This window comes from Ranitomeya imitator, chromosome 8 (assembly GCF_032444005.1).
Source record: "Ranitomeya imitator isolate aRanImi1 chromosome 8, aRanImi1.pri, whole genome shotgun sequence".
Classification (NCBI taxonomy): domain Eukaryota; kingdom Metazoa; phylum Chordata; class Amphibia; order Anura; family Dendrobatidae; genus Ranitomeya; species Ranitomeya imitator.
This window is the reverse complement of record NC_091289.1, coordinates 90,225,479-90,239,861: the sequence shown is the minus strand read 5'-3', so window position 1 is coordinate 90,239,861 and position 14,383 is coordinate 90,225,479. Positions and strand designations below refer to the sequence as shown.

At 43.8% G+C, this 14,383-nt stretch overlaps 1 protein-coding gene across 7 annotated transcripts in view; it reads right to left on the bottom strand.

Annotated features, from left to right (window-relative positions):
- The window catches only part of PDE4DIP (phosphodiesterase 4D interacting protein), a 1,776,665-nt gene that overhangs the window by 1,206,519 nt on the left and 555,763 nt on the right, over positions 1 to 14,383 (bottom strand). For all 7 annotated transcript variants that reach the window (XM_069737152.1, XM_069737153.1, XM_069737154.1 and 4 more), the window contains 2 exons: positions 13,854 to 13,946; positions 566 to 769 (listed from right to left, as the gene is read on the bottom strand). In XM_069737152.1, coding sequence (XP_069593253.1) covers positions 566 to 769; positions 13,854 to 13,946 — 297 coding nt within the window. The remainder of the gene's footprint in view (positions 1 to 565; positions 770 to 13,853; positions 13,947 to 14,383) is intronic.

Here is a 14,383-nt window from a genome sequence, read left to right as displayed (position 1 = left end):
AACCTTGTGAAAAATTACAGAAAACGTTTGACCTCTGTCATTTCCAACAAAGGATATATAACAAAATATTGAGATGAACTTTAGTTAATGACCAAATACTTATATTCGACCATAATATGCAAAATAAATCTTGACAAATCAGACAAATTGATTTTCTGGATTTGTTTTCTCATTTTGACACTCATAGTTGTGGTCTACCTATGATGTCAATTACAGGCCTCTCTCATCTTTTTAAGTGGGAGAACTTGCACAAATGGTGGTTGACTAAATAATTTTTTTCCCCACTGTAACTACATGCAGTGTACAACAGGTAGAGATACCCGTGATACTGGGACTGTGCACTTAGCTGCACTTACATACTGGGAATGCTACTGCAGTATACCTAAACCTTTCCAAAGGCCCCAATTACAAGACAGAGGCAAGAGTAGTGTTCTTTTGGTTTTCATCTGGCTGGTACACATCTGTCAAATGTCCATCTTATAAGTGCACACAACCGACAGTAGCCACAATATGCTGTGTGCGCCCTGAATTCACATAATACAGAAAGACAAGAAGAAGGCAGCACCTGATTGTGTTTCCATGTAGTTTCTTTCTGCTCCTGTCCTTCTAGGATATCAACCTCCAGTAACCTCTGCGATCTTTTAGCCTCAGTTAGCTGACGTTCCTTTTGTCGGAGAGCCATTTGCGTTTTCTGAAGTTCCATCTGAGTAGAGAATAATGTGTTCTGCAGGTCTAAAAACTGGAGCTGGGTTGGCATTACTGGGAAAGTCTGGAAAACACAACACAGTCTCTGATGATAGACTTTATACAGAATCAAGAATAACAATCCATCCTTTTCCTGCCACAAACATAACAGCCATAATATGGCACAGATGGGATTTGTATCCATGCCCATAACTTTAAGGCCGGTTTCACACGTCAGTGGCTCCGGTACGTGAGGTGACAGTTTCCTCACGTACCGGAGCCACTGACACACGTAGACACATTGAAATCAATGCATCTGTGCAGATGTCATTGATTTTTTGCGGACCGTGTCTCCGTGTGCCAAACACGGAGACATGTCAGTGTTCGTGGGAGCGCACGGATTACACAGACCCATTAAAGTCAATGGGTCCATGTAAAACACGTACCGCACCGCACAGTCCGTGTGCCGTGCAGGAGACAGCGCTACATTAAGCACTGTCCCCCCCACTGGTGCTGAAGCCGCCATTCATATCTTCTCTGCAGCAGCATTTGCTGTAGAGAAGATATGAATATTCCTTTTTTTTTTTGTTTGTTTCTCGTGTGTAAAATCAAGATCCATGTCACCAGCCCCCTCCCCCCCTGTGCGCCCGCCCGCTGTTATTAAAATACTCACCTGGCTCCCTTGCTGGCGCTGCTTCCTGTCCTGCACGCACCTTCTACTGTATGCCACAGCCTCATGCCACAGCAATTTGTTACTTGCGCCACCTGATTCCTTACCGCCGCCATTTTCTTGGTCCTCCTGCTGGCGGAATCGGCGCCTGCGCAGTCCGCGCTTTCCGGCGCCATTTTCTTGAAGACACACTGCCGGCGCCATTTTCTTGAAGACACACTGCAGGTGTGTCTTCAAGAAAATGGTGCTGGAAAGCGCGGACTGCGCAGGCGCCGATTCCGGCAGCAGGACCAAGAAAATGGCAGCGGAAAGGAATCAGGTGGCGTAAATAAATTGCTGTGGCATGAAGTGTCACAGCTTCATGCTAAAGCAATTTGTTACTTACGCAATTCCTTTCCGCCCATTTTGTTCGTCCTCCTGCTGCCGGAATCGGCGCCTGCGCAGTCCGCGCTTTCCGGCGCCATTTTCTTGAAGACACACCTGCAGTGTGTCTTCAAGAAAATGGCGCCGGCAGTGTGTCTTCAAGAAAATGGCGCCGGAAAGCGCGGACTGCGCAGGCGCCGATTCCGGCAGCAGGAATCGGCGCCTGCGCAGTCCTCGCTTTCCAGTGCCATTTTCTTGAAGACACACTCCAGCTCCTCTGCCAGTGACTGGTCAGTCAGAGGGTGGCGCCGGCGCGCATTAAGCGCGTCATCGCGCCCTCTGAACTGTCACAGCAGAGGACCCGGGAGACGGAGCCGCACGCAGCGCTGGAACGGGGAAAGGTGAATATACTTACCCTCCTGGCGGTCCCTGACTCTCCGGTGGAGATCGCGGTGTGCGTTCAGTGCTTATGCATACCGCGATCTCCTGGGAGCATCACTCTGTGGGGGCCAGACTGCACCGGCGCTTGCGCAGTCTATAAAGGCTTCGGACAGAGGGACGCTCCCAGCGTTATATTATAGATTACACTGTAGGAACGGTGAATGAGATCAAAGAGAAATGCAGAACAATTTCAATACAGGGATTTACCATACTTCATAACTGCTAAGCGGCACTTTATAGCTCTATTGCTCTACAAGCAGCATTTCCCAAACTCCAGTCCTCACTGCTCCCAACAGGTCATGTTTTCAGGATTTCCATAGTGTTGCACAAGTAAGAGAACTCCTGATACTTCCATCACCTGTGCAATACTAAGGAAATCCTGAAAACATGACCTGTTGATGTCCGGGAGGACTGGAGTTTGGGAAACACTGCTCTGCAGGAACGCAATGTTTTGAGCTTAAACACCAACTAGTTCTATAAATGGTATTGCATATTAGACCAGTTAGACAAATATTATGAGTTCTCAAAAACTAAAATTGACTTATAATGTAAATTCATACACGGTCGTTAGAGTAATATCTCCAGAACATGTAGAAGCAACACGAACATAAGTTTTATTTTTTCAGTGGCTTCCTGGCAAAAAGTGTAAAGGCCATACAGAGATTCATTGCTGGTTTTAGTAATACAGTGGAGGAAATAATCTTGTCCCTGACAGCCTTATAAGGCTATGTTCACACTTTGCAGATTCCACTGCGGATTTTTCCGCAGCAGAATTCCAAAATCCGCAATGAAAACCCGTCGCGGTTTTTACTGCGGATTTATCGCGGTTTTCTTCTGCGGATTTTCATCTGCAGTTTTCTATTGGAGCAGGTGAAAATCCGCAGAAAATAAGTGACATGCTGCGGAATGTAATCCACAGCATTTCCGCGCGTTTTTTTCCGCAGCATGTGCACTGCGTTTTTTGTTTCCCATAGGTTTACATTGGACTGTAAACTCATGGGAAACTGCTGCAGATCCGCAGCGGTCAAATCCGCTGCGGATCCGCAGTGAAATCCGCAAAGTGTGAATATAGCCTAAAGCTCTTTGGTCTTGCCCATGTTGTAGATGTTAGAGAATGACTGATTAATTGAGTATGTGGACAAGAGTCTTTTATAAAGGCGACTATGTAAGACAGCTGTCTTTAATGCAGGTAATGAGTTGATTAGGAGCATCTAACTGGTCTGTAGGAGCCAGAACTGGTTGGTAGAGGATCAAATAGTTACCGTATATACTCGAGTATAAGCCGACCCGAGTATAAGCCAAGACCCCTAATTTTGCCACAAAAAAACTGGGAAGACTTAATTACTCGAGTATAAGCCTAGGGTGGAAAATGCAGCAGCTACCGGTAAATTTCAAAAATAAAAATAGATACCAATAAAAGTAAAATTAATTGAGAAATCAGTAGTTTAAGTGTATTTGAATATCCATATTGAATCAGGAGCCCAATATAATGCTCCACACAGTTTATGATGGGCCCCATAAGATGCTCCATATTAAAATATGCCCCATATAATGCTGAACAAATGTTGATTATGGCCCCATAAGATGCTCCATACAGACATTTGCCCCATATAATGCTCCACAAATGCTGATTATGGCCCCATAAGATGCTCCATAGAGATATTTGCCCCATGTAATGCTGCACATGGCCCCATAAAGATATTTGCCGCATATAATGCTGCACATGGCCCCATAGAGATATTTGCCCCATATAATGCTGCACATGGCCCCATAAGATGCTCCATAGAGATATTTGCCCCCCATATAACGCTGCACATGGCCCCATAAGATGCTCCATACAGACATTTGCCCCATATGCTCCTGCTGCGAAAAAAAAGAAAAAAAAACACATACTCACCTCTCGTCGCTCAGGTCCCCGGCACTTGCTATATTTACCTGTCCCACATTCCACTGACGGTCGCCGCTGTGTCTTCCCCGTCCTGTGCACTGATGCTCAGGCAGAGGACGGAACGCACACTAATTGAGTCACCGCGCCCTCTGACCTGAGCGTCACTGCAGAGAACGGGGAAGACGCAGCGGCGGCCATCGGTGGAACGGGGAGCAGGTGAATATCGCGCACTGCATTATACTCGCCTACTCCTGGCGTGGTGCAGTCCCTGGTTCTCCGGGCGCTGACAGCTTCTTCCTGTAATGAGCAGTCACATGGTACCATTCATTACAGTAATGAATATGCAGCTCCACCCCTATGGGAGTGAGGTCCATATTCATTACTGTAATGAGCGGTACCATGTGACCGCTCACTACAGGAAGAAGCTGGCAGCAGCGGAGAACCACGGATGTCCAGTGACCGTGCCAGGAGCAGGTGAGTATTATTAGACAGCTGCCGCTCGCCCTCCCCTGCCGACCCCTGGGTATGACTCAAGTATAAGCCGAGAGGGGCAATTGCAGCCTAAAAAAATGGGCTGAAATTCTCGGCTTATACTTGAGTATATACTGTATTTCTCATTGCAAAATGTAAATAAATGTATATAATTTATACAATGTGATTTTCTGGATTTTATTTCTGATATTCTATCTCTCAATTTTAAAATTACAGACTGTTCATGTCTTTGTCAGTGGGCAAACTTACAAAATCAGCAAGGAATCAAATACTTAAGAAACGCACTTTGAAAATAGGAGAACCTGAGTCTTCATACATAAAAAGATAGAATTTATTAATACAAAAATATGCGATAAGTACTCAATACAATAAATAAACAAATTCTATAGATATTGCATATGTATGGATAAGGGTAAGTTCACACAGGGCCTTTTTGCTGTGCTTTTTATGCTAATTTTCAGCAGCTTTTTACAGTACCAGCAAAGCCAATGAGATTTCAGAAATCTCATGCACACACATTGGTTTTTTGTTTGACGAGTATTTTGTGCTTTGCTGCGTTTTGTGGATATAGAGCATGTCACTTCTTCCAGCGTTTTTGCTGCGTTTTTCACCCATTGACTTGAATGGGTGTTGAAAAAAACGCAGCAAAAACACAGGTATCATTATTTGCTGTGTTTTTGCTGCTGAAAATCCAAAGACATTAGCATGGACAAAGAGAAATAAACGAAGCAAAAAAACGCATCTTCTTTCCTGCCAAGAAGATCAGGTTTTGCTGCAGAAAAAAAAAGCAGCAAAAACGCCCTGTGTGAACTTACCCTAAAAGTGTGATCCTCAAAAGTGACAAAAAATTGAGTAGCCGCAGACCTGGACCCAAATAGTGCAGCACCAGGGATAATATCCTAGTAGGTATAAATATACAGGGAAATCAAGTGAGGCAACCCTAATCAAAACATGCGGCTAAAATAGGCTGAAAGCAGCCATAAGGTAAGTTATACTGAAGTGCTGCACCAAAAACACAGAGCTTGAAATAGATCAGGGGTTAATTACCCATAGTAATGATCTCTCCAGTCCAGGGAACGGCCACTCACCCCGACGCGCGTTTCGCGAGTGTGACTGTCACTTCCTCTAGTGGGCACCTGGTCCCCATTGCATAAGATGTCGGCCATAAATACATGGTCGTTCTGGTCACATGACCAAGAACAGACCAATTGCACCTTTTGCCTTCACGCATGCGCAGATGTCACTCCCAGGTCCTGTAGCACAAATTCCATGCCGCCCAAGCCCCACCCAGGAGCAGCGGCCGGCGCCTAGCTGCATAGCACCCAATAGGAATAGAACACCATGGAAAGCGCACAGGAACCCGGGACATGACCAAAACACAAGCGGAAAAACAATTACAATAAAGGTAAAATAAAAAAAGTGTTGAAAAAAGTGAACATTTGTATATACAGTACAGACCAAAAGTTTGGACACACCCTCTGATTTAAAGATTTTTCTGTAGTTTCATGACTATGTAATTGTACATTCACACTGAAGGCATCAAAACTATGAATTAACACATGTGGAATTATATAATTAACAAAAAAGTGTGAAACAACTGAAACATGTCTTATATTCTAGGTTCTTCAAAGTAGCCACCTTTTGCTTTGATGACTGCTTTGCACACTCTCGGCATTCTCTTGATGAGCTTCAAGAGGTAGTCACAGGGAATGGTTTTCACTTCACAGGTGTGCCCTGTCAGGTTTAATAAGAGGGATTTCTTGCCTTATAAATAGGGTTGGTACCATCAGTTGTGTTGTGGAGAAGTCTGGTGGATACACAGCTGATAGTCCTACTGAATAGACTGTTAGAATTTGTATTATGGCAAGAAAAAAGTAGCTAAGTAAAGAAAAACGAGTGGCCATCATTACTTTAAGAAATGAAGGTCAGTCAGTACGAAAAATGGGGAAAGTGTCCCCAAGTGCAGTAGCAAAAACCATCAAGCGCTACAAAGAAACTGGCTCACATGAGGACCGCCCCGGAAAGGAAGACCAAGAGTCACCTCTGCTTCTGAGGATAAGTTTATCCGAGTCACCAGCCTCAGAAATCGCAGGTTAACAGCAGCACCCATTAGATACCAGGTCAATGCCACACAGAGTTCTAGCAGCAGACACATCTCTACAACAACTGTTAAGAGGAGACTTTGTGCAGCAGGCCTTCATGGTAAAATAGCTGCTAGGAAACCACTGCAAAGGACAGGCAACAAGCAGAAGAGATTTGTTTGGGCTAAAGAACACAAGGAATGGACATTAGACCAGTGGAAATCTGTGCTTTGGTCTGATGAGTCCAAATTTGAGATCTTTGGTTCCAACCACCGTCTCTTTGTGCGATGCAGAAAAGGTGAACGGATGGACTCTACATGCCGGGTTCCCACCGTGAAGCATGGAGGAGGAGGTGTGATGGTGTGGGGGTGCTTTGCTGGAGACACTGTTGGGGATTTATTCAAAATTGAAGGCATACTGAACCAACATGGCTACCACATCATCTTGCAGTGGCATGCTATTCCATCCGGTTTGTGTTTAGTTAGACCATCATTTATTTTTTAAACAGGACAATGACCCCAAACACACCTCCAGGCTGTGAAAGGGCTATTTGACCAAGAAGGAGGGTGATGGGGTGCTACGCCAGATGACCTGGCCTCCGCAGTCACCAGAACTGAAACTCATCGAGATGGTTTGGGGTGAGCTGGACCGCAGAGTGAAGGCAAAAGGACCAACAAGTGCTAAGCATCTCTGGGAACTCCTTCAAGGTTGTTGGAAGACCATTCTCGGTGACTACCTCTTGAAGCTCATCGAGAGAATGCCAAGAGTGTGCAAAGCAGTAATCAAAGCAAAAGGTGGCTACTTTGAAGAACCTAGAATATAAGACATAATTTCAGTTGTTTCACACTTTTTTGTTAAGTATGTAATTCCACATGTATTAATTCATAGTTTTGATGCCTTCAGTGTGAATTTACAATTTTCATAGTCATGAAAATACAGAAAAATCATTAAATGAGAAGGTGTGTCCAAACTTTTGGTCTGTACTGTATATATTAAAATATAATTCATTGTGGGGACATATAAGTGACAATTTGTGAAAAAATACAATGTGCACATATATATCAAAAATTACAAATATATACGGTATACGGTAAGCAATATCATACAGAATAATCCATTGTACATCAATGGATAATATTGCAAAATGTGACAAACCATACAAAAATACATCATATATACAACAAATAAAAATAATATATAAAAAAAATAAAAAAGGATAAATAATGAGGTGAATTAAAACAATAAAGTGAGGTGAAGTGTGAATAATAAATACATTGTTTCATTAAATTGTCCATGATTATTGGATCATAAGATGTATGAATGAAATGCTTGAAGGGAATAACGATCGCTTGGTGTAAATAAAGATGACAATGTCCACCATGCGTCTTCATAATTCACTATAAATTCAGATCACATCTGACCAAGATAAAACTAAAAATAGCAAAAAATGCAATTAAAAACAAGAAAAATAATAAAGAATAAAAAAAGAGACCAACTAACAGGAGGCAATATATTTGGAGAAAGGGCCCAACCAATATAGAAACTGAATGTAGTACTACATCTGATCTATAAGAAGTATGAATAGCGGCTTCATCTAACCAATCGGGCACCATAGTGCCCAATGTAAAGATCCACCTGCATTCTTTTTGTGTTAGGAGGCGTTTAATATCGCCCCCCTTATCCCACATTGTACATGCTCAATACCCCTCATGGAAAGAAATTTGGGATTGCAATTATGAAACAACCGAAAATGACGGGGCAATGTTTTTAAATGCGAGATCTCAGTTTCTGATTCTGCTGCCATGATGTCCCGAACATGATCGCGTGTAGGAGTACCAAGACGTCTAGAAGTCGGACCGATGTATATCTTTGGACAGGTACATTTCGTATAATAAATAACCTGCGTTGTTTTGCATGTTATATGTTGTTTAATAGCAAATTGTTTTATTCCGTCTGCGGATTCAAAATTTGAGGAACGAGTGATATTCCTACAAACAATACAGTTCCCACAGCAAAAACAACCTTTAACTAGTCCAATTGAGCCAAAATAAGCACTTCTTTGATCTAAGAAGGGACATAATGGCTGCTCATCAATAAATCCCTCAAATTTTTGCTACGTCTCGAGGTCATAAGAGGATACTCAGTGAGGCATTCAGCCGACGTCGGATCAGTTTTAAGGACATTCCAATGTTTCTGAATGCAGGCTCTCATCTGTATGTTGATATATAGCGAATTTTGTTTTCGGATTTATTCCGCCTTGGACAATTTAATGAAACAATGTATTTATTATTCACACTTCACCTCACTTTATTGTTTTAATTCACCTCATTATATATCCTTTATTTTATTTTTTTATTTTTTGCATATAGGATGTATTTTTGTATGCCTTCTCATATTTTGCAATATTATCCATTGATGTAAAATGGATTATTGTGTATGATATTGCTTATATACCGTATATATATTCGAGTATAAGCCAACCTGAGTATAAGCAGAGACCCCTAATTTTGCCACAAAAAACTGGGAAAACTTAATGACTCGAGTATAAGCCTAGGGTGGGAAATGCAGCAGTTACTGATACATTTCAAAAATAAAAATAGAAACCAACAAAAGTAAAAGTAATTGAGACATAAGTAGGGTAAATGTTTTTGAATATCCAGGAGCCCCATAAGATGCTCTATACAAAATACGCCCCACATAATGCTCCATAAAATTCATGATGGCCCCATAAGATGCTCCATACAAAAAAATGCCCCATATAATGCTGCACAAAGGTTAATAATGGCCCCATAAGATGCTCCATAGAATAATATGCCCTATATGCTGCTCCATAAAAGTTGATGGCCCCATAAGATGCTCCATACAAAAATATGCCCCATATATTTATTATTATTATTATTATTATAAATTTTGATAGCGCCATTTATTCCATGGCGCTTTACATGTAAACGGGGCAAATATAGACAAGTACAATAAACATGAGTACGACAAGGCACACACAAGTACAGGAGGAGAGAGGACTCTGCCCACGAGGGCTCACAGTCTACAGGGGATGGGTGAGGATACACTAGGAGAGGGTAGAGCTGGTCATGCGGTGGTTCAGTAGACTGGGGATCACTGCAGTTTGTAGGTTTGTCGGAAGAGGTGGGTCTTCAGGTTCCTTTTGAAGGTTTCCGTGGTAGGCGAGAGCCTGATGTGTTGGGGTACAGAGTTCCAGAGTATAGGGGAAGCACGGGAGAAGTCTTGGATGCGGCTGTGGGAGGAAGAGAGGAGTAAAGAAGGAGATCATGAGACGATTGAAAGTTGCGTGTAGGTAGGTACAGGGAGACCATGTCACAGATGTATGGAGGAGTCAGGTTGTGAATGGCTTTTGTATGTCATTGTTAGTGTTTTGAACTGTAGCCTCTGGGCAATAGGAAGCCAGTGAAGGGCCTGGCAGAGAGGAGAGGCTGGGGAATAATGGGGAGACAGGTGGATTAGTCGGGCAGCAGAGTTTAGGATGGATTGGAGTGGTGCCAGACTTCTAGAGGGGAGGCCAGAGAGTAGGAGGTTGCAATAGTCGAGGCGGGAGATAAGGGCATGTACTAGTGTTTTTGTGGTTTCGTGGTCAAGGAATGCATGGATCCGAAAAATGTTTTTGAGTTGGAATCGGCAAGAGGAGGCAAGGGCTTAGATATGTGGCTTGAAAGAGAGGGTAGAGTAAAGGATCACCCCGAGGCACCAAGCGTGTGGGACCGGGGAAAGTGAGCAGCCATTGACATTGATGGATAGGTCCGGTGGAGGGGTAGAGTGAGGTGGGGGAAAGATGATGAATTCTGTTTTGTCCATGTTCAGTTTTAGAAAACGAGCGGAAAAGAAGGATGAAATGGCAGACAGACATTGTGGGATTTTGGTCAGTAAGGAAGTGAGGTCGGGTCCAGATAGGTAGATCTGCGTGTCATCAGCGTAAAGATGATATTGTAAACCGTGGGATTCTATGAGCAGTCCCAGGCCGAAGGTGTAGATGGAGAAGAGTAGGGGTCCTAGAACTGAGCCTTGGGGAACACCGACAGACAGGGGGCAAGATGAGGAGGTGGTGTAGGAGAGGGAGACACTGAATGTCTGGTCTGTTAGATATGAGGAGATCCAGGATAGGGTCAAGTCTGTGATGCCAAGAGATGAGAGACTCTGTAACAGGAGGGAGTGGCCCACAGTGTTTAAGGCAGAAGACAGGTCCAGGATGAGGAGGACAGAGTAGTGTCGCTTGCTCTTGGTGGTTAGTAGGTCATTGGTCACTTTAGTAAGGGCAGTTTCAGTTGAGTGATGTGGTCGGAAGCCAGATTATAACCGGTCAAAGAGGGAGCAGGAGGAGAAGTTGGAGGACAGTTCAAGATGGACATGCTGTTCCAGTAGTTTTGAGGCATAAGGGAGAAGGGATAAAGGTTGCTGCACAAAGGTTAATAATGGCCCCATAAGATGCTCCATAGAATAATATGCCCCATATGCTGTTCCATAAAGATTGATGGCCCCAAAAGATGCTCAATAGAATAGTATGCCGCATATGCTGCTCCATAAAGGTTGATGGCCCCATAAGATGCTCCATAGAATAATATGCCCCATATTCTGCTCCATAAAGGTTGATGGCCCCATAGAATAATATGCCACATATAATACTCCATAAAGGTTGATGGCCCCATAGAATAATATGCCACATATAATACTCCATAAAGGTTGATGGCCCCATAAGCTGCTCCATAGAATAGTATGCCGCATATGCTGCTCCATAAAAGTTGATGGCCCCATAAGATGCTCCATAGAATAATATGCCTCGTATACTGCTCCATAAAAGGTTGATGGCCCCATAAGATGCTCCACAGAATAATATGCCACATATAATGCTCCATAACGGTTGATGGCCCCATAAGATGCTCCATAGAATAATATTGCGCATACGCTGCTCCATAAAAGTTGATGGCCCCATAAAATGTTCCATAGAATAATATGCCCCATATGCTGCTGCTGCGATTAAAAATAAAAGACATACTCACCTCTCGTCGCTGGGTACCAGATGCCGGTGTCCTGAGCAGGTGGGGACACCAGCGCGCTATGGGGGCCAGGTGCCGATGTCGCCGCTGGCTCAGGCCCCCGGCACTTACGATATTCACGTGTCCCCGTTCCACCACTGAGCGCCGCTGTGTCTTCCGGGTCCTCTGACTGTGACTGTCCAGGCAGCGGGCACACACTAATCACGTCATCACGCCCCCTGACCTGAACGTCACAGCCAGAGGACAAGGAAGACAGAGCCCGGCGGTGGAACGGGGACAGGTGAATATCGCATGGCTCACCCTCCCCCGTCATACTCACTTCCTCCCGACGCGGTCTCTGCTTCTCCGATGGTCTCCAGCGCGAGACGGCAGCTTGTTCCTGTGTTCAGCAGTCACATGGCACCGCTCATTAAAGTAATGAATATGCGCTCCACGCCTATGGGTGTGGAGGCGAGTCCATATTCATTACTTTAATGAGCGGTACCACGTGACCGCTGAACACAGGAAGAGTGGCCAGCGCCAGAGACCATCTGAGAAGCAGGGACAGGCAGAGACCGCACCAGGAGGAGGTGAGTATGATGTAACAGGCACCACTCCTGCCGCTCCCCCGCCAGCCCCTGGGACAATGACTCATGTATAAGCCGAGACGGGCACTTTAAGCCTAAAAAAGGGCTGAAATTCTCAGCTTATACTCGAGTATATACGGTATTTGTAATTTTTGATATTTATGTGCACATTGTATTTTTTCACAAATTGTCACTTATATGTCCCCGCAATTAATTATATTTTAATATATATACAAATGTTCACTTTTTCAACACTTGTTTATTTTACCTTTATTGTAATTGTTTTTCCGCTTGTGTTTTGGTCATGTCCCTGGTTCCTGTGCGTTCTCCATGGTGCTCTGTTCCTGTTGGGGGCTATGCAGGTAGGCGCTGGCCGCTGCTCCTGGCTGGGGCGGCATGGAGTTTGTGCTACAGGACCTGGGAGTGACGTCTGCACATACGTGAAGGCAAAAGATGCAATTGGTCAGTTCTTGGTCATGTGACTGGAACGACCATGTATTTGTGACCAACGTCTATGCAAATGAGACCACGCCCCCTTGAAGAAGCGAAAGTCACGCTCGCGAAACTCGCGTCGGGGTGAGTGGCCGCTCCCTGAACTAGACCGGAGAGATCATCACTATAGGTAATTGACCCCTGATCTATTTCAAGCTCTGTGTTTTTGGTGCAGCACTTCAGTATAACTTACTTTATGGCTGCTTTCAGCCTATTTTAGCCACATGTTTTGATTAGAGTTTCCTCACTTGATTTCCCTCACTATATGTGGCTGTATATTTATACCTACTAGGATATTATCCCTGGTGCTGCACCATTTCGATCCGGGTCTGCAGCTACTCAATTTGTTGTCATGAAAACCACAAAAAAAGGAAAAAACAGGCAGAGATGCTTACTTGCCTAACTGGGCCTCAATACAATTGCAATAACAGGGTGCAGTGGACCCAAGTAAAATGGCAACTGCACAGGTGCAATAATACCAAATGAGAGCCAGCTATCAATCAGGGATTGGCAATGTTCACACAAGGATTGCAGAGCATCTTGTTCTCAGCCTATTAATGACGCCCTATGGCGGGCTGCCCAGTGATAACTATAATGCATCCTGTGTGAACAGAGGCCACAGTTTACAGAACCATTTGGGCCCAACTGCACCCCGATAAAAATATAACGTGCAAATTGTATTGAGGTCCAGTTAGACAGGTAAGCATCTCTGTCTGTTTTTTTCTTTTTTCTTTCAATTTTTTGTCACTTTTGAGGATCACACTTTTATCCATACATACGCAATATTTATAGAATTTTTTTATTTATTGTATTGAGTACTTATCTCATTTTTTTATTAATAAATGCTATCTTTTAATATATGAAGACTCAGGTTCTCCTATTTTCAAAGTGCTATGTCAGAGTCAATATATTGGTGATTGTTGTATCAATTTGTGGCTGGTGATTTTTATTTCAACTTAAGATACGTAGTGGGTTGCAGTTTGCTGATGGTGACCACAGGGGATTTACTATAGTTGCTCTGCTTTATGATAGGATATTTCAGGGACCATCCCAGAACTTACTCAATAGGTTATGGCTGCTGATCAATGCTTGGCAGTATAGGAAGTCAGGATTGTGTTACACGCTTGGTGGCAGTCCTTTAGCATTACTTACTTGTAGCTGTTCATTTTGACTCTTTAATAGCACATCCTGTAATTTAGCAATAGTAGAATTGTGTTCGTCTACTATTTGATATAGTTCCATAACCTACAAGAAAATGTAAAAGTTCTGTAAGTACACAAAAGCCTAACATATATTATATACACTAGGGGTTCCCACTTCCGCTGCTCGGATTGGATACACACACAGGCACTTGGTTCCTGGCGCAAAAACCATCTTAGGTTTACTCCCCAGCATAAAGATTAACAAAGTCCACACGAAACAAAAAAAGCTTTTCTCCGAATAAACGAGTAACACGCAAACAAAGAAACAGTCCCTCCTCTGAGTTGGCAAGCTTACATGGTCTCCTACCTGTATGGCAATTTCAGCCTCTGCTCCTCACTCAGAGTGGGTCAGCAACAAAACTAATCCCTCACACACGTTACCTGGAGCAGCCAGTGCCAGGCAGCAGCTGCCAAGGCAAACAGGATCATGGGGTGCATTAAAAGAGGTCTGGATACACATGATGAGAGCATTATACTGCC